The 21,912-nt window shown below is 31.3% G+C and overlaps 1 protein-coding gene across 1 annotated transcript; it reads right to left on the reverse strand.

Annotated features, from left to right (window-relative positions):
* Nucleotides 1-20,333: 20,333 nt before the first annotated feature.
* Nucleotides 20,334-21,212, reverse strand: LOC123208549 (putative B3 domain-containing protein At5g35780). Its single transcript, XM_044626080.1, has one exon. It carries the CDS (start codon nucleotides 21,210-21,212, stop codon nucleotides 20,334-20,336), a length of 879 nt encoding a protein of 292 aa, XP_044482015.1.
* Between the last annotated feature and the right edge of the window lie 700 nt (nucleotides 21,213-21,912).

The raw sequence follows: 21,912 nt of genomic DNA on the forward strand, positions 1-21,912 counted from the left end.
TTGGACGCAAGTTTAAATATAAACTAAACTTGAATTCATGGTATTCGATGTTTTGTCACCAATATAATATATAAGCTCAACAACTTATCAATTTCAATCTATGCAATCCAAGAGATTTAACATGTGCAAAATATGTTTTTTTTGGAACAATCTCCGTCAAAGGATCAATGACTATACAATTTGTAGAATTATTTTCTACACTCATTTCTCTCTTAGAAATGAAGTCTCTTAAAATATTATATCTAGTGTTAATATGTTTAATTATCTTATAATACTCAAGATTGTTTATTTCAATAGACAACTATTATTCTGACAATATCGTCATGTTTACTTAAATTCATGAAAAGTCTTCTTAACCAAACAATTTATTGCACAATTACTGAATAGGCTATATACTCAGCTTCTATTGTGGATAAGGCTACGCATATCTGTTTCTTATCACTCCAAGATAGAATTACAAATTTGTTATCAAACTTTGTCACACAGACATGATGGTCTTAATTAATTTTAAAGTCATAAGATATTAACACTTATGAAATTTTAAGTACTAGTATCTGAATGACAATTTTAGGTCATTCAATGTCCTTGAAGCTTGCACACTCTGCATTTCAAACCAATAACAACAATATATATATCTCGTTTCACATAGATTTTTTTGTCAACTTCTCTACTAAGGAAGGTTGTCTTGATATTTATCTTGTGTAATTCTAAATTCAAATATGTTACTATAGATAGAATTAAACATATTGACGTAAATCCTATAAATGACGAAAACATCCTTCTTCACAATATATACCTACTCATTGGGTATAGTTATTCACTATAAACTAATATTATATCTATTTATTGAGTCATCCACCTTACGATTGATTTGAGGAATTCACTTGTTTCTAATGAGTTTTTGACCTAACGATGAGTCAACAAAAATCTAGAATTGGTTTGTTTTATGTGTATTTCATCTTTTCTTCCAATGCATCTCAACATTTTTTTTATCTAGGGATGAGACAATTTCTTTTATGATTTTAGATTCTTTATCATCTTGGGGAATGGATATAAAAATCTCGTTTTCAATTTAAAATGTCACTAGAGTACTTTTGAACATCTACTCCTATGCAAGTGAGGATTAACGCTCACATTATCTAAAATAGATTAAAACTTAATTTTAATGCTTCCACTAGGTTGAGATAAACGAAGCAAGCAATTGAGGATCATTGCTCCCACTATCCAAAATAGGTTGGCACTCAATAGCATTCGGTCCCACTACCTAGAATAAGTATAAGTATTATCTCTCAGGTCTCAATTAATGATCGCTAAGATGTACCTATCTTCATTCTTCTCTCATCTCTTCAGATGAAACCTTTATCAACGTCACCCTTATTAAAAAAAATATCTTCTATGAATGTAGCATTTTATAATAAAATTTTAGTTAATCTCCCAACAGAATTCTCCTTACTAAACACATACTCTTTGGAGTGTTCTGTATATCTGATAAAAATACCTTTCTTTTTTTTCAATCCCAGTTTTTCAAACTTATGGAAAAATCTGTGGATAAGCATTATTAACTACTAAGGTTACAATCAATTAACTCAGGTTTTTTACCTGACCATAACTCATAGGGAGTGAAAATAATTGATTTAGTAGGCACTCAGTTAAGTACACAAGTAGCTATTAACATCATATCATTACTAAAGGATGTTGATGTTTTTATTTGTGTCATCGTTGACCTAACCAATTCCTATAGAGTTCAATTACCCTTCTCCATTACACCATTTAGTTGCAAAGTTTTTAAAATAATTGGTTTCATACTATTTTTCACTATTCAGTTCCTCAAAATTTTTGGACAAATACTCAAATCAAATCAAGCATTGTTATCAGTACAAGTAACGAAATATGAGATACCTTCTCAAGTTTTACGTTCATAGGAAAACATATACCTAAGTAGATAAATTGCAAAGGAAGTCAAACTTTTACAGCTTTGTGAAATAGTTTTCAAAAAGTTTTTCCAACTATGCTCACATGTGGGAAGTTTTATTTATGTGAAAGTTCCTAACAAAATTTCATTGGCCAATTTACTTAATTCATCTTAGCCAACATGTCCTAAACTAACATGTCATATATTTGCATTCATATTTATACATATAGAAGAAGTAAATAATAAAAAACTAATATTATCATAATGAAGGCTAATAAACACTATATAACCATTCAACCAACAAACCAAATCCATAGAAATCAATTTTCTACCATTTTGATAAAGCACCCAAAGAAATTCCAATTATATCTTAGTTTGAGAAGAACAATTACTTTGACTATGATTCGTCAAATATTTGAAGCATATTGGATTTCATGTAGGTATAGAATTCAACCACCTTGCAAAACTCATTTGCTCGTCCTCATTCCTCTTACTATAACCCTTATGTTATTGCCTACATACATCTAATTCACCTTCTTCAGAATTCGACAAAAATCCACTAAAGATCTTTCATCACGAGCTACTTAGTTGATGACATCTAAGTTGATGATCTACATAAAATAATACTCAGTAAATATCACAATACTAAAATTAAAGTTTCATCACTTTGGGTACAAAATAAGACTATCTTTTTTAGCACTATTCATTCACGAGCGATATGACTCTTGTTGCTTCTATTACAACTATTTATCTTATTTCTATCTCTTCTTCCAGTACTTTTGCCATCATTCTCCCGTTTCAATTCCTTGTTCTTGTTCTTTAACTATTATACAACATTCTTCCCCTATTTAGACTTAAGCCACTCACTTTTGAAACTTGACTTTGCAACATATGTATGAGTATCAAGTTTAGCTGTTTTAAGGGTGCTTGTCCTCTAGTTCTATGTGGCAAGAACAACTAGCAAAAGCCTTTCTATCCTTATTGTGGGTCATGCTCCCACTTTTAGGAAGAGATTACTTTATTAAATGAACTTATCATTCATTTGCCAGGTTACGTCTAGCTGACTTTAGTTTCATAGTCATACTTGGCATTTTATCAAATTTAGCGATCAACTGCCTTTATTTAAGGACTGTAATTCCTCCAAACTTTTCAATCAAAACTATACTTATGGCGTATACAGTTGAGCATTACTAGTAATCATATATTTGAGCGTTATTCGTGGAATAAGTCAAGATATCACATGAAGTGAATCTCGCTTCTTACATGCGTGATATGCATCTACGTCACGTTTATGTAAGACACTATTTGTGTTTCTATCCCTCAGTCAGCCACAATTCTATCTTAACTTGATTTACCACCTCCAAAGCGTTTTGCTTATTAGGATATTGTGTATTTTAAATGTCACATATTAGAATTATCCCTATTTAGTATCATTTTTATTCAAATTAGCCATCATGTCCTAGGATGTTACGGTTAACTAGATCACAAAGATATATATAAGATATAACTCAATCAAAGTAATCAAATACACATCAATTGCCGTAATTACATATTAAAATTTAAAGTATCTCACATAAGGCACAAAATTGAAAGTTCACTATGTTTCCGATCATCTTCCATGATACAAATGTTTGACATTTTAAAATTCAATCTAATTGTGTCAATATTAATTCTAGATGAGAATTTCACTAAATTTTATATGAGAATTTCACTAAATTCTCACATTTAACAAGATATATAATACAATAAATGCATCATTTATTATTACTAGAACCATTTCATCAAGTCGTATTAATTTCAAAGTCACTTTATCCATGATAAAGTTTCTATGAAATTTGCAAGTGGTCAAATATCTTGCATTTCGTTAATTTGGGAATAACATCAAAGTGATAGATTTTCTCTCATACATTTCCAAGCGTCACTCTTTAACAAGCTATAATATATCCATTCAGTCTCAAAAATTTTTTGTATTCTTATCCTAAACAAGATCGTTGATTACGAGGCTAACAATCATGCATGGATATTGTTAGACTATGTATTATCTCTTTTCCAACTAAGAGAGTGTGATAGATTATATATAGTCTAAACATGCACTATTAAATCCTCAGATAATCATATCATTAACACAATATGATGGTCCTTAGTCAACAAACTTGCATGAATTAGAAACATGTATTTTGAAACACCAATATGTGTTTTCAAAAGTCAGAATAAGGTATTACATGTCTTTACGCACCGTAGGACCTATGGAACACATTCCACATGCAAATCCAAGCTCTACACAGCTTCCTCGCCCTGAAAACAGTTTTCACATGCCCAAACACACTAGAAAACGTTGTTCACACACCATTATAAGCCAAAATAACGTCTTACGTGCCTTCACGGTCCGAATCAACATTGCACATGCTTCCACCAATTGAAACAGAGACTTCATGCGTGTTCACGCATTGAAATTGATCAACAGGCACTGTTACGCGTTGGAAGTAGATTGTCACGCATATTCATGCACTTACACATGCTAGTCAATATGCTGATCAACCTTTTGACTATTGATCAATCAACTAATTGGAATGGGTTGACTAGTTCAAGTGTAGGTTAAGCCATTGATCAATGGGTTTTGACTAACCTGTTGACCAATAGGTCAGACAATCAGGTTCCCAACCCAATTTTGACCTGGATTTGTACATGAACCTTAGAAATTTGATCGTTAAATTGATGGCTTCTGACCAATTTTTGGTGACTTAACCATAAGGCTTTTGTAGCCCACTAGTCAGACATTCTTCTTGGACCAATAACGACCTCCAAAGTCATCGAATTCTGATGATATGATGGCTTGAAGAACATGTCATGGGTCATAGTTTTGGCTTGATTTTCATCAATTTTGGTGTTATTTTGACTTGATTTTAATTTCAATACATGCAATACAATTTCAAGCAATCATCTAACATGTTTCCTGCCACTAATTTCATGCAATTTTGGCCAAATTTAATTTGTGCCCAAAGCAAATTTTAATAAAAATTACAAATTACAATTTCACAGAATATGTAATTCAATTCACAGAACATATGATTTATTTGTAACCTATTCTCTGATACTAATAGTTGGAACAATTAAACATGTCAAATCAACATTTTATGAATTACAGTAAACATAAATTTGTGTACCTAGATTCAAGTTTTCGACAAAGCCTATTTGAATACAACACGAGGTGTTGACATGAGCCATTTCCACGACCCCAATTTGGCCTACGTACTGTATTCCTTGGGAGAATTGATCTCTGTGTTTATGGATTGCTATGTGTGGAGTATAGAAGAGAAAGAAAGAAAAAAACTCTTTTATAAATTGAGTTTTTCTTCCCCTAGTTATGGGATAGTAGTTTTTGGACATGTAAATAATAGTCTAACTGTCATTCAACTACATCTAATAGCTACCTTTGGTGGTTAAGTAAACCAAATCGGGTCAAACCATCATGGATGGACTAGACCCAATACACTGTACATGGGCATGCGTCATGTCATCCAACTATGACAATGTTGAATTTTGCTGCAGTTATGATCTTATCTCAAATTCAAACTTTGCTAATGATGCACGACCGTGTATACTCATATACATAAACATGCATCCTTTTGGAAAACCATCATAAATTCAATTAAAAAGAAAAGAAAAGACTAAAATGCCCTTGGGCTTGAAGGTGTTGCACCTTTGCACAAGACCGACTATATATGTGACTTTCTTCTACCTGAATTACCATAACTTACCTTGATTTTGAAGTTTGTACCCTCTTTTCATATTTATTTTCATAAATAATATACATTTTCTAGTAAAAATTCTTGAATATCATCTATTCTATTACTATTGAAAATTAATAAATTTTCATTAATAGTATCTAATAATTTTTTTACTCCTAATAATTTTATCCTACAATCTAAAACAATGGCAACAACATAAAGTAAATAAACTTCATTCTAATATTTTTTAAATTTATGTTCATTTGTCTAGATATATTTTGGAACATACTATGATAAACATATTTTGTAAAAACATTACTAATTTATAATATATTATACAAAATTAAACATGTAATCGGATAGTACATACTTGAGCATTGGTTTTTGGTTGTTTTTAATGACTTTAACATGTCTATTGGAACCTTGGAAAATGTGTGCAAGCAATTGAAATGATTTCACTTTGTAGGCTCGACTGACTAAAAACGAGTGTAATATAAACACTGTAAGAGAGACCTTCTACAAGGTCTTTGTCACAATGTTTAGATTACACTTATTCTTGGTCAATTGAGTCTATAAAAGTGAAGTCGTTTCAATCATTTGAACACATTTTTTGTTTAGAACATATCAAAATATTCTAAAGAAAAAGAATAATTAACAAAATTATAAAAAAAAGTAGAAATTAAGTTGTTAATAGACATTAACGATAATAAAATAGTGGTAGTAGTAGGTACAAAAAAAATGCAAAAAACGAATAACCACATATGCAAGTTGCTTGATTCTTTTTGTTGACAGAGTATACAATCAACAATTGTCACAACTCAAGTTTTGGGTAAGCTAAGAAGACGGTAGCAACAGAAGACAAGTTTATCATGGTGTTACCAATAAAATAAAAAATTTCCTTTAATTAGATACGACAATTAGTAATAGAGAATGATTTTACATCATTTGAAAATATAAACAAAATATGATTTGGAGGATTGATTTACAAGTTACGATCCTTATTTGTATTAATTTGGAAAAAAACTTATATTAGTAAATTTAAACAATTGTTTTTAAAATTGTTTTTATTAATATAATTAACATGCTAACTTATCTAGGGCCTGATATGACATGACCTTATAAATATAGGGTCATGTCATGAGCTTCGCATGATATGCAAGTCGACTCGATATGAAGGCAAGCAATTGTGCGGTCTTTATGCCCAACACTACTCACAGGCAAGGTGCATTTGTGTCGAAGCCGATTGGCCTGGCCTAGCATGACCCACTATCGTGTCTACCTACAACTATAAAATGGTTATCGTATCATCAACTTGTAAAATGCATTAACATTGTGGTTAGTTTTATGTATACATAGCAATGGGTCATGTCAAGCTATATCGAGATGGCTCCAACACAACCCATCATGCTTATGAGTTAAGTCATGCCTAAGCCAAAAAAGTTAGGTTAGCCCTCTAACATGTCAAGACCTACGACACTATCTAAAGCCTCTTAGTCATGCCTTTTCAGCCTTAGTGGGTCAACCTACAAAATTATATATACTTTTAATATTTTTCAAATTTCAAATTTTTATTATTTTTAATGGGTCAGCCCATAACCTTAACACTACTTGCAATTTTACGAGTCATACCCTCGCAAGGCTAAGCCAAAAATAGGGCCCCTTACCATGTCTAGTTTTTTGGGTACATCTTTGATGAGAAGACATGTATGCGGATTAAGTGATGCTATACAACATTCTTTTGCTTATAAGAAATCTTCTTGAAAAATATATATTTGTTAGAATTTGTAAAAGCAGTCATGATCAATGACTAGTTAGAGCACCAACAATCAAGTATGTTCATTACTCATGTCAAAATGTGGATAAACTATTCACTCTATAACCACAAGAAGAATTTTGTTGAGTATAAATCTCTATAACATCAACAAGATGATTTTTCTATTATCCTTCATGTCAACCAAGTTCACTTGCCCTATCAAACACACCCAAAAGTATGACTTGTAGGACACCTATACGTATGTCTTGCTCCCAATGAGCAAATAGTCTATCCATACCTAGTGGATATCCCACTACACGGACCTAAGCAAGCCTTAATAGACTTTTTCACTCATGAAACGAGCTTTGAAGTGGGAGAATCCCAATTCTCTCGTCAAATACTCCATGTACCCTTTCTTTTCAAACCTAAGGCACCATTAATACTCCATTTGATGGAAACAAAGATCTTTGAGATTATCTGGATGCCTTAAACGATTTAATGAAACTTCATCAAGTTTATGAACTTGCTAGATGTCATTAATTAGTGATTTTCTACTCATAAGAGAAGTAAATAGGTGGTTCAAGGAATTACTTCTCGATTTTATTTAAGGGTGTATACAATCTAGATTAGAGTGATTTAAAATTTTTTCAATCAACTTAAAAAAAATAGTTTGAAAAATTTTCAAACCAAGCCAAACAATTTTAGGTTTTAAACAAAACTAAAAAATATGGTTTGTTCTAGTTTAGATTATAGTTTGAATATATAAAAAATCAGTCACTTTCAAATATTTCATACTTAATAAATAATAATTAAATTATAGTTATCTAGGACATGAAATAAACATATAAAATGCAAATATAATAAACATGTAAAGCAAATGATAAGATAACTACAAAAAACAAATGGTGAAAACCCCTAATTGTTGCACTAAGTTTAGGGTAAAAACATCATTTTTGTAAATATCGAGGGGCATGTTGAAATTTTAAAAATTTCAAAAACATCTAAAATTTTTTTTGAATTTCTATAAACCTCTAAAAATCCCCTAAAATTTAAAAAAATTATAATTAACCCTTAAACATATGATTATATAACATTGACACCTCTATATATGCTTATACTAATAAGTTTTGCATATGTTTTAATGGAAATTAATATAAATTAGAGATGCAAAAAATTATTTAGTAAAGTTTTGGAAATAAAGTATTATTTAAGTTGAGGTTTTTTTTTTTGGTCTTTCTAACAATTTCATAAAAATTTAATATATTTTTTCAACAATTTAATATATGGGTAGGAAAATGGTTTTTTTAAACTTGAAGGGCAGGAATAGTCATATGACCTATATGTATTTAAAAAAAAATATGATTTACAGCTTGGTTCAGTTTGAACTCCACCCAAACCATAATCCAAAGCTTAAATTGTTTTCAAAAATTTATCAATCAAACCAAACTAAATTATAATTTTTGAATAGTTTGATCGATTTTATGATTTGAATTGAATTACACACACCTTTGATTCCATTAACTCATGGAAATAATAAACCAGTCTATTCATATGTCAATTCCAACTAATTTGACATTTCGTTGTATCTATCAACCACTTCAGACATGTATGATAAAAGAAAGACAAGACTTTGAAGGTATACCTAAAACTCTTCAATGTTGAACTATCCATAATAGGATTTGCTGCAAAAAAGGCCAAAGGACTTTTTCCCACCTAAGGTTTAATGCAAAGACAAACATATACCCACATGTTTCCAAAAACCCAAATACCTACCCAAGGTTTAGTCCATTTCTACACACCTAAGAATTTTTCTGTTAGAGTTAAGGGCAAAATTATTATTTTATTAGTAAAATTAAAATAAATAAAATTATATCTTATTCCCTCCTAGTTTGAAAAACTAACAATTTTTCCTTAGATTAAACTTTGAAAAATGATATTTTATCCCTTAGGGTTTCAAATTTCTCTGACAATTTTCTAGCGAACGATAATCGGTTTTCCTCCCTCCTAGTGATGGCTCTCCCTCTGGCACCTTCTCTACATCTAATCGATAATGTCTAGATTCAAAGAATCCAAATGAAACTCTTTATCAGGACGATGATGCGCTTAGACCAAAGGTTCATCTACCTTTGGTTTGGATGCATTGTTGTCATTCATACGATGATGATTTATTTGGATTATGTCTTTGTCATCTAGATGAAAGGTTTTGTCTAGATTCTTTGCATTAAGATGTCGTTGGTTAGAAGCAAAGGACTTCGAATGAAGATAAGACATCAGATGGAAAGCCATCATTGGGAAGGAGATAGAGTGCCCATTGTTCATAAGAAAATCATCGAAGAAATTTGAAATCCTCGAGGGGAATGTCACTTTTCAAAACTTAATCATAAAAGAAATTATTATTTTTTCAAACTGAGAGAGTAAATGAGATATAATTTATTTATTTTAATATTACTATTAAAAAAATGATTTTACCCTTAAATCTAACAGATAATTTTTTAGTTTGTGGAAATAGACTAAACCTCAGATGAATATTTGAGTTTTTGAAATCTCATGGATAAGTGTTTGTCATTACACCAAACCTTGGGTAGAAATAAGTCTTTTGGCCTCCAAAAAATAATATGTAACACCCATAGGTACACTCAAAGGTATTTAATCTCTTGTTCTCTCATTTGACTTATTGTATTTGCATGTTGTTGCTTTTGGGTGTGCATAGTCATGTATGGTTGAGTTACAAGCTCTTGTATATGTTGAGAAGGTGTGTGAAAATGGTTATGGAAGAGTATGAATGACCGTGTGTGTTGGTACACATGCCCGTTGATCAAATTTGAAAAGTAGATAAGGCAATTTCCAAGGATCATGGATGGTTTTCACCACAAAACCATAAACATGACTGTGTGTTTTGGGATCATAGTTGTTCATGGTGTTACAATGCCAAAATAAAAAGAAGTTATGTGGTTTGTTTGGCTTATCCTTTATTCCATAAATTTATAGCCAATATAGTAAGAGAGAAGAGGAATTTAAAGCAACCAAGGTGCCAACACCAACCGATAGCCAACAAAAACTTTGCTGCTCACCGGAAAAAAGGTAAGTACAGTAGCTAGCTTTTGGTTTTTGAAATTACTGGTTATGAGCTCAGTTTTGAGTAGTTCTGTTGGTGCAAATTATATTGTTTGATTGTTCAATTGATGCTAGAAATCATAATGACATGCTCTTTTGGAATTATAAGTTTACTTATATGAAGTAAAATTGTCTATAATTATGAATACATTGGTGTTGGGTTGAGTGATTATTATTATGTGTAGTGATTTAATTAATGGAATGGAATGATGTTTGTGTTGGCTTTGAATCAAGTTTTGGACTGGTAAAACTTAAGTACAAATGTAGGGTTTGCTTGATTTGGCCAGAAAATACAAAAACCATTAGGTCATGAAATTATAGTAAGCGACACACAATTGTGTCTAGTAGCAGACACACCCATGAATCCTTTATGATAGAGATGAAATCCTCGTGTGCTAAGGGACGAGCATTAGGTAGGGGTGTTCAAAATTATCCGATAACCAATTCGAACCGATTTTTAAACCGAAACCCTAACCGAAAAATAGGTTATTCAAAAAATCGGTTCGGATATCGGTTTAAAAATATATAAAAACCGAATTTTTGGTTCGATTTTGGTTACCGGTTTGCCAAATTTTCAAAACCGGTTAATCGAACCGAACCGATTTTTAAAAAATCGAATAAAAATTTAATAAAATATTAATAGAATATTGAATAAATTTTCAAAAAATTAGAAAAAAATAATAAAATATGATAATTTTTAAAATTCGGTTCAAAAATTGGTTAACCGAAAATTCGGTTCGGTTAATTGATATTTTCGGTTCGATTCAAAATTGGTTAATTTTTAAATCGGTTCAGTTTCGGTTCATGATTTTTTTCAAACCGAAAATTCGGTTCGGTTCAAAAAATGGGCAAAGCGGTTCGGTTAACCGGTTTTGAACACCCCTAGTATTAAGTGTTTAGGGTCGAAGGCAAGTATGTAGTATGAGATACAGGCCTACTTCTAACAATTTAAACACATGCCTATGTGCATAAGGTAACACGATTATAGCTTTTGGAATTAGACTTTATTGAACATAGACAAAATTGAAGTCAACACTAGTCAAGATTATGGATTCACATCCATTCTTTATGGGGATGGACATTTGCGTATCTTTGAACAATTGGGAACAAGCATGTATGGATTAGCCTTGCCCTTGAAAAGATAATTTTACCCCTATGAGTTGTTAACAAGGGGAATGACGTTTGAAAGGCTCTAAACAAGGCCAAAAAGGATTAGTTGGATATTTTATGGGTGTCTAATTATATGGACGACAACACAGAACCTAATCGAAGTGGATCCGAGTAAAAATAAACAAAGCAATGTATATTGCTTTAGCCATCGAGCTATGTGTGCTATGGTAGTAAAAACATTACAACTATTTGTGAGATACACTTAATATTGGGTGTCTTAGCATCTAGGATGTTTGTGCATGCACGTGACATTAAGTGCTTTAGCATTTAAGATGTTTGTGTGAGATAGGGAGAGACATGGGGTTTGACTCCTCATGTGATTAGGGTATCCTTAACCTGAAGTCCAATTGACAAGTGTACTAGGTGCACTATTATGATAAACATCTAGGATATCATATGTTTTCACTAGATATTTGAGATGCTAATATACATTGTTTGCTATCAGTCATTCAAGATGACAATATCGATGGAGTATGATATGAGTATGTCAAAATAGTTTAGATGGGCATTTGAGATGTTAGAAAAGCATTTGTACTATATTGTGATTTACAATTGGAACACATTGGTTATGAATCATTTTATATGCAAGGTGTCGAGAAATTATTGACTTATTGAGTGTTTTCACTCGTCATATTCTTTGTTGTGGTTTTGTAGGCACGTTTGTTGAGCAGTAGGGAGAGAGGGTCAATTTGAGACATTGCATGAAGTGAGGGGCATTTTTGTCTTTTTACTATACAGATGGTTATTGTGTATTGTTGGACCTATGTATTGTTATTTATGCATTATTGATATTATATTTGGTTTCCTAACACTTTATATTATGGATGATGTGACTTTAATTGTTTATAATATCGAGGTATTTTTAGTATTTGTGTGTTTATATATTTTTGCATGTTGCATGTTGGGCCAAGTGTAATATAATGCTTTTAATTTTGGTTGTTTGTTTGGAGAAGGTTTGAGTTAACATGTCCTTTTGAGTCTATATTATAAGTAGGGGTGTATATTTGGAGAGAGATGTTATAAAATTGTCGTTACATTTATTGTGAGGGAAGTGCACCCTTACACCAAATTTTGGGAGTTATAGGTCGAAGAATGCACATCTCTAGCCAAGTTTTGTAAAATATTCTAAATACATCTTTGGATAAAGAACTCCATAACAGCTTTTAAACTTGCTAGTGCGAAGACATTGACCCCCCACCCCCCTCCCCCCTCCCCTCTCCCCCTTCCCCTTGAAAACAAGTCAAAGGACAACAAAAGCAATCACAAAGCCTTCAAAAAGCTACAAAGAGACCATGTAAAGAGAAATCTTGCTTTGCTTGCCTATTTCAAGGAGTACAGTCCTTCAGTCGACTCGGCTGACCATATTTATGTAATATCTAGGAACACAAGTATGCTCTCGCAACTTGTCCTACTTAAAAAGGATTGTGCCAAGAGAGACTTCTAATAAAACTTGTCATTACCATAATGTAATCGAGCACATCGCAAATCAACGTCAAGCTCTCCAAGACGTTGTGGAGGATCTCATCAAGCATGGGTACCTAAAATAATTCCTAAACCAACCACATCCCACCAGACAACAAACTCATCATACGGACAAACATGTAGGCCTAGACCTGGCCACGGTTCATGAACCGTCGGTTTCGGTTCGGAATTGTCGGTTCACGGTTCGAAAATATAAGAACCCTGAACCGAAACCTTAACAGGACGGTTCGTCTACGGTTCGGAACCGCCGGTTCTGGTTCATGGCCCCGGTTCGGAACCGACGGTTTCGGTTCGAAATCGACAGTTTCGATTCGAAACCGATATTGAACCGTCAATTCTAATACATGATCTTGATTTAATTTTTAAATTATTAATTACAATAATTGAAATTTAAAAGAAAGGCTTGGACTTAATTTTTCAATTAAGCTTCCTACGTATCTTCTTGGGGTTTAGAAGAATCAAAGCCTACGTAGTTCTCTTACCTTTGCATATCTAATAGCTGGCAATACCCTCTTACCTTATCATTCACCTCCACTATCTTGAGTATTATTTCCCGTTGTCATCGAACTATCAGTAGTTAAATCAAGCGATTCTTCATTGAAGTCCACTTTCATTTCTTGTTGTCGTAATTCGGCTCTTGTCCAATCGTCCACGCATACTTGAGCTTCAATAGATTCGGGAGCCAAACTTGATCGTCTCTCATCCAATATATTACCCCCTTGACTAAAAGCTTGTTCTACTGCGACAGTTGATACCGGTGCTGCTAGAACTTGTTTAGCAATAGCTGTCAATATTGGAAAAGTTGATGCGTGTCGACTCCACCATTCTAAAACTGGAAAGTCTTTACCTATATTGCTGTCACCAAACTCAAAAATAGTAGTTAAATAAATATCAAGCTCCGAGGTGGAGCCTAATGTTCCTCTTGGTCTTTTGCCCCTTTGCATCATAATACGATCACCATAGCTCATATTTTGGGTTGATGATGGGGCAATAGGTGGTAGAGAGGAAGAAGAACCACCATAAATTAATGCATATTCAGCATAAATTTCTTTAATTAAATTCATAATATTAGTTATAATTAATGGAATATTAACTTCATCTAATTGCAAACATTCATAATATAATGTCAAATAATCTATGACACCATCTAATTTAAATCTAGGATCAAAAAAACATGCAACAAGAAAAAGTTCTGGAATTATTTTATAGTAATTTAACCATTTTGTTTTCATTAAAGAAACAGCTTCTTGTAAAATAATATCTTGTTCGGCTTTTTGTAAAGCTCCAATAATATTAACAGCTTCATTTAAAAATAAATGAGAAGTGGGATAATAAACCCCACTTAAAGTATATGTTGCATTATTAAAATTTTTTAATACATTTAAAATTTTTGAACAAATATCCCAATGTTGGGGATATAATATAATTTGTGGCACATTTTGTGAAATAAATGAGCATAATAAATCCTTATAATCAAATGACTCGTTGAGTAATTCATATGTTGAATTCCAACGAGTCGGCACATCTTTAGGAAATCTTTTTGGTCTTTTATTATGTTGTTTACAAAATTTACCCCATTCTTTCATAATTTGGGGATGTGTCCATAAATATGAAATTGCTATTTTTATTGGACTAATAAAATTTTTAAGACATTCTAAACCATCTTGTACACATAAATTTAACACATGACATGCACATCTAATATGAAAAAATCTACCACCTAAATTAGGTCTACAAATATCAATTAAATTATTTATTGAGGCAGTATTTGAACGTGCATTATCAAATGAAATTGAAAAAATTTTATAAAGTAATTTATATTCTTCTAATATTCCTTTAATTATTCTATAAATATTATCAGCCGTATGTCGTTCATCAAACACCCTAAATGATAAAATTCTTTTTTGTAATAGAAAATCATCATTTATCCAATGACAAGTTATACCCATATAAGAGTGAACTTGCCAATGGTCACTCCAAACATCACTACATAGAGATACACGTCCATTAAAATTTGTAAAAAATTGAATTAACTCTTTTTTTTTGTTTTTTATATAAACTAAATAATGTTCTTTTTAATGTATTTCTTGGAATAGTTTTATATGCATGATTTAATGCAGTTTTACAATAATTATTAAAACCTAAATTTTCACCAAAACTAAATGCTAAGTGATCTATTGCTACCATTTTTGCAAATTCTTCTTTACTTTTATTATCACTATACATAAATAAAGATTTGTGTGAAGAAGAACCATACCCGGTTATTTGTGTTTGGCGTCGGCTTTGTCCCATTTTTTCCGGATGTTTTGACTCCAAGTGCCTTTTGAATGTCCCGTATCCACCTCCTTGTTTGAATTTGTAAATTTGCCTACAATAATTGCAAGCAACATCAAAATTACCATCTTCCTTTTGTATTTTCTTGAAATGAATTTTGAAAATATCGGATGTAGGAATTTTTTGAGATTGTTGTTCCATCTCCATCTGTTGTTGATGTTGTTGTTGTTGCTCCACCTCTTCATATTGGTTTTCACTTTCTTGTGAATGAAAATCATCTATAAATTGATTTTCATTCACATTTGATATATGTAAATATTGACCAAATCTTCGTGAACCGGAAGAATTTCCACTACTTGCCATTTTTTAATAATAAATGAAATTAATTATATAAATAAATTATATGATTAATTATAAAAGATAATAAATAAATAATAAATAAAATTAATTATAGAAATAAGTTCTATAATTAATTATGAATTGTATAAAAAAAATTGAAATTGAAATTAATAAAAAATTAAGAAAGAATTTAATTAAATTTAAGAAAATTTAATTGAATTGAAAGATTGAGAGAATATTAAGAGTTTAAAGAATGAGAATGAGAGTTTGAAGGATTAAGTGAGAGAGTAGAGAGAGATTGAGATTTGAGAGAATAGAATTTAAAGTGATATATATAGAAAAAAACTTTTTTTAAAAAAATTAGAAATAGGGGGGGTGAATGAAATTCCAAAAAATTGCAGGGGACCAACGGTCCCCTGCAACTTCACTGAAAATTGCAGGGGACCGTTGGTCCCCTGCAAATTGCCTTCAAAAGGCAACGGTTCCATGCGCAAGGAACCGTTGCCTTTTTTAATTAAATTAAAAAAAAATAAAAAAATTTTCAAAAAATTTTCAAATTTTGTTCGGTTCAGCACAGTAAACCGCCGGTTCATAAACCGGTTTGAACCGGCGGTTCCACGGTTTCAATTTATGTGAACCGGAACCGAACCGTAGAGCTACGGTTTCGGTTCCGGTTTAGCCCGGTTCCGGGTCTGCCGGTTCCGGTTCCGGGTTTAGACGGGCCGGTTTCGGTCCGGTTCACGGGCCAAACCGGCCCGTGGCCAGGTCTATGTAGGCCCCTCGAAGAAGATTAACGTCAGCCTATTCAAGTTTGCCTTGTGACAAGTTTCTAATTTAGCCATAGGACTTGCATTCAAGTTTATGGTAAGTTTTTAAAACTTTAAATAAATAATTTTTCAATTTGTTATTACAAATACATTCATATATTTGTTTCTAAATAAAAAAATAATTAATCATGATAGCTGATTATTTAAATAACGCTTTATGAGATTAAATTACAGAGATATTTTTCTTAACTTATTTTCCTTTTAATTATCTTTATTTTAGGATTCTTCATGTTAACACTATTGATTCCTTCATTACTGTTTACCTTAATCCAATTATGTAGGCTTTTTCGTATTTGTTTCACCACGTTAAACAGGCCAAATGAAGTGACTATTTCCCAACCAGCTTTGATGAAATAACGTTTTTTTGTCTACTAATTTTTTTAAAAAAAAATCAGTTTTTCACTAACTGATTAAAATTTTTAATAAATTATATTAATTTTTCAATAAAATTAGTGAAAAGAGAAAAAAAATTCTTAAAACTATATAACACTTTACTCACAAAATTTTATAAAATAATTTTATACTCTAATTTATATTAATTTCAATTAAAAAATTATTAATACAAATGCAAATAGAAGAATTAATAACGTATAATCATATATTTAGAAGTAAATTATAATTTTAAAAAATATTAATAGTGTTAATAAAATTTTAAAAGGGTTTCTGAAATTTGAAAAAGGTTCACGAGTATTTTTAAAATTTTTAAAATTTCAATATACCCTTTAATAATTTCAAAATTAAAATTATACGCTCAAAATGCACAAGAAATAATGTAAATGTTTTATTATAAATTATTGAGACTATATTATAATTTTAAAATATATGAGATAAATATGATAATATTATAAATAAGATAAAAAATTATTTATCCTTAATAAATTTTTAAAAATTAACACCTAATTTTAATAGATAAACAGAAAATTAACTTGTGAAAATGATCGGTGGAGAAAATAGTAGAGAATAATGGGGTTTTGACTGGGCTTGTCCAGAGCGCAAGCGTCAAAGAAAGAAAGAGATGAAAATCAAAATTTTCTTCCTCCAGTAAATTGGCTTGGAGGTATACTCTTTGGTAGAGTTGTGGTATGTATATAAATAATATATATAATTTTATATATAAATAATAAAATATTATTATTTATATAGTTATAAAGTTATGCATATAATTTTATTATCTATAAATTCGAAGGAGTTAATCGGATAATTCTTTGATGAATTAAAATTTAATCTTGAATTAATTATTCTGATTCAAATTAAAATCAAATTCACAGTTCTTTTAAGTTCAAGTATTAATCCACCAAACATATATATTTATAATGAATATTCCTTGAATCCAAAACGAAAATCTCAGTCACAACTTAAAACAAAACTCAACTTTGAGTCTTTGACATGCTTGAGCCTAACTATTTTTCCAACTTCTAATATATTGTTTTCGTCAGCTACGACCTTCTTAAAACCAAGCTCCAATGATATTGTACACGAAAGTGTTATTCATTCTTCACTTCCTCAACGTCAACACGATAGGATTCCCACATGGTGTAATCAGTTCTACGCCGATCCCCTTATTGGTCGTCGCATCAAGTATGTCCTTCTCCTCATTAGTAGGGAAACTATGAGTCTTGACTTGTTTCCTTGGTAATGAAAGACGATTGTTTTGCTGAGCTAAATCTGTTGATGTTAATGCTGTTTGCATAGCAAATGTTATATCCATCCCATTCTTTTCTTCAACAATAGCTCTCAATCTTTCTGACACGGGAGGTTCCACCTCTACCTCCAAAACCGGTTGTCGCGAAACCAAGACTTTTATCTTCTTGAAACTTACTTTTTCTCCTTTGTTCCTTTCTTTGCTCTTCTTTTTCCCCGTCTTTATCCAAGCTGCTACATAGGTTGAAACTACTGCCCACATCACATGCTACAGGCCTTATCAATTTGAAGCTTGGTGTCTCTTGTTCTGCATAATCAGTTCATTTGTCTGCCTGTGCTACGATGACTGATCTCTTTTTCTTGGACATGGGAAAAGAAAAGAAGAAGCCTAAAGTGGTACCATTTCTCTCCTCGTAAAACCCTAAGTTCTTCTTAAATTCCGCCACTTAAGGATCCTCTCTAGCACGCTTAAAAAAACCTTTATAATTATTTTCAATACTTTTTCAGTTTCAGATTCTGATGATTCGCCACTGATATACCCTATAGAAGAATGACTGCAATGGGATTTCATCATGTCTTTTTCTTCAAGAAAAACTTAAACCAAACTACATTTTCTGAAGCCAAACTACAATGTAATTACTAATTAATTTGCTTCCCTAAATAGACAGTAATTCCATTTTGACTGTTTCCTATTTGTAAATGGTTTCTTGCATGCCGTATTTCAAGTCCAAAGCTGAAAAAATAAATACAAAGTTTAGCCATTGTTCGTATTTCTGGATATATATGCAAACAATACATTTTCTTTGTATTCTATTTTATAGCAAAGAATCATGTATCTACACTGAAGTGTAAAATCAGATGTTCTTTTTTCTTTTTAATTTCTTTGTTTGTATACCTACGACAAAACATAAAACTGGAAAAGGAGAAAGAAAGAAATGGGAATCAAGAATTTACCAGTTAATAACGATGGAGAAAGTTCTCGCAGAAGAAGAACTTTACAGAGCAAAACGAGACTGTGAAGAACAAATTATAAGACGAGAGTCACGACTCACGAATTTATAGTAAGAGTGGTTTTATTCCTGTTAGACTTACTCGGCATAAGATAGATAAAATCATACCACCCTAAATTCATATGATGCAGCCATAAATTATAAAATACTAAATCAAAATTAAATTTTTTAGTATTATAAGAATATCTGTAACATCATACAATTTGAATATATTAATCTTTGAAAATCACCTGAAAATTAAAAATATGTTATGACTGACCTTTCATTTCAAAAACCTTCGTGAATGACAACTCTCAATGAAACAAGTTATATTGTATGTGGTTTTGGAGTGAAGATTTAACCAATATATAATAGATTAATTAACTCTTCTATTATAGGTTCAATAGAGCTTAAGCTCACATTAATGTTGTCCACCCAATTCATAATCACTAAGTGTATTAAATTTATTTTTATTGACTATTTTAGTTACCCAATTTTATTAAATTAAAATCATAATTAACATTGAAAACTTTTAACAAATCCAGGCTAAATTATGTTTCCTGAGTCAATCTTGATTGACTAATTTCAGATCCGATGAACTTCCTATTTTGATACCTAACTGAATATTGGTTTCTTGTACTTTAATTATTCTACGACAACTAATAAGACTTTAACAGCTAATAATTTGCTGTATTTTGATTTCCTGGAGCCGAAAAAGAAATAGGAAATATTGTTGTCGAAGAGGGAAATTCATTTGCATTTAATCTTGAATATAGCAGAAACTATCTGATATAAGTGAAGTCAACCAACTACTGCATTGATACTCTATATTTCTTAACAAATAATTAATTTCTTTAAAAAATTCCTATAGTCAGCATAATAAAAAGATTAAGAGAATAATGAAGATTTGAAAGATTCGTCACTTCTTTCCTGTAGAATTAACGGATTTTATATATTTTAATAATCTATAGATAAATATTTGAGATTTTGAAACTTGTAAAGTGAGAGATTGAGTGGGAATAAGTTTTTTGGCTACTTATCATTAGTAGATGTTTTGTGTTTCCATTCATTAATATATTATAGTACAAAACCAAAACGTAAGCCTTAATTACAATCTAAAACAAAAGACAACTTTGACGTTCTTCGAAACGACCAGAGTCTAACCTTTTTTCCAACTTCTAATCCATTGCTTTTGTCATTGACGACCTTCTTAAACCAAGCACCAATGAAATTATACACGAAGGTACTGTTCATTCTCCATTTCTTTAATGTCAACTCGACAGGATTGCCAGATGGTGTAATCAATTCTATGCTTATCGCATTATGGGTCTTCGCATCAAGTATGTCATTCTCTTCATTAGTAAGGAAATTATGATTCTTGACTTGTTTCCTTGGTAATGAAAGACGATTGTTTTGTTGGGCTAAATCTGTCGATGTTAATGCTTTTTGCATAACAAATGTTATATCCAAGCCATTCTTTTCTTCAACAATAGCTCTCAATCTTTCTGGCATGGGAGGTTCCTCCTCTACCTCCGGAACCAGCTGTCGTGGAACTGGGACTTTCATCTTTTTGCGACTTCCTTTTCTCCTTCGTTCCTTTCTTTCCTCTTTTTTCTCCTTATCTTTATCCAACTTACCTTGGTTTGAAGTACTACCAATATCACATACTATAGGCTTCATCCATTTGAAGCATCTTGTATCTTGTTCCGAAGAATCAATTCCTTTGTCTTTCTGTGTTATGATCACTGATCTCTTTTTCCTCGGCACGGGTAAAGAAAGTAGGAAGAAGCCTAAAGTGGTACCAGTCCTCTCGTAAAACTCTAATTTTCTCTTAAGTTTTGCCACTTCAGGATCCTTTCTCGCACGTTTATGAAAACCTTTTAATATTTCCAACTCCGAAAGTTCAGATTGTGATGCTTCATCACTGATATGCTCTGTGGAAGATTCACTGGAATCAGATTCCATCATGTCTTCAGAAAACATTAAGTCTTTGTTCAAGAAAAACTGAAACAACTGAAAGAACAAATATAATATTAAAAAAATACAATGCTTGAAAGAATTTCAGTGGATACGTAGAAGACAAACACTCTAGAAAATCCGAATGCAGTCCAAACTACATTGTAATTTGCTTCCCTCATAGACACTGCTTACATTTTAATTCTTTCCTAATTGTTAGGGATATCTTGTATGCCGTAAAATCATAGTCATTGTTCATGTTTTCGGAGTAGCTATATTATCCTATAACGTACTTATATATAAAAGAAAAAATTAAATATTTACTATCTACTTTATTAAACTGGAAAGGATCATGCATCCAAACTACAATAAAACAAAAAGAATAAAGAGAAAGAAAGAAATGGGAATCAAGAACTTACCAGTGGAGAAAGTTGACGCGGAAGAAGAAGTTTTTAGAGCAACAAGAAAGAACGTGAAGAAAAAATTATAAGACAAGAGAGTCACTGACTCACAAATTTATAATAAGAGTTGTTTTATTCTGTCTAAATTACGTTTCCTTATTCAATCATGATTGAATAATTTCAAGTCACTTAAACTTGTTATTTTGATATCTATCCGTATACTGGATTCTTGCACTCTAGTTAATATCAAATCATTTAGTGACCAAATCATCTGTTAATTTCAGAATGTGCTACAAAAGCTTTTTTTTTTTTCTTTTCAAAACAGG

This window comes from Mangifera indica, chromosome 2 (genome assembly GCF_011075055.1).
Source record: "Mangifera indica cultivar Alphonso chromosome 2, CATAS_Mindica_2.1, whole genome shotgun sequence".
NCBI lineage: Eukaryota > Viridiplantae > Streptophyta > Magnoliopsida > Sapindales > Anacardiaceae > Mangifera > Mangifera indica.

Coding starts and splice junctions, on each gene's coding strand:
- LOC123208549 (XM_044626080.1), bottom strand. CDS start 21,212: ATGTTTTCTGAAGACATGATGGAATCTGATTCCAGTGAATCTTCCACA.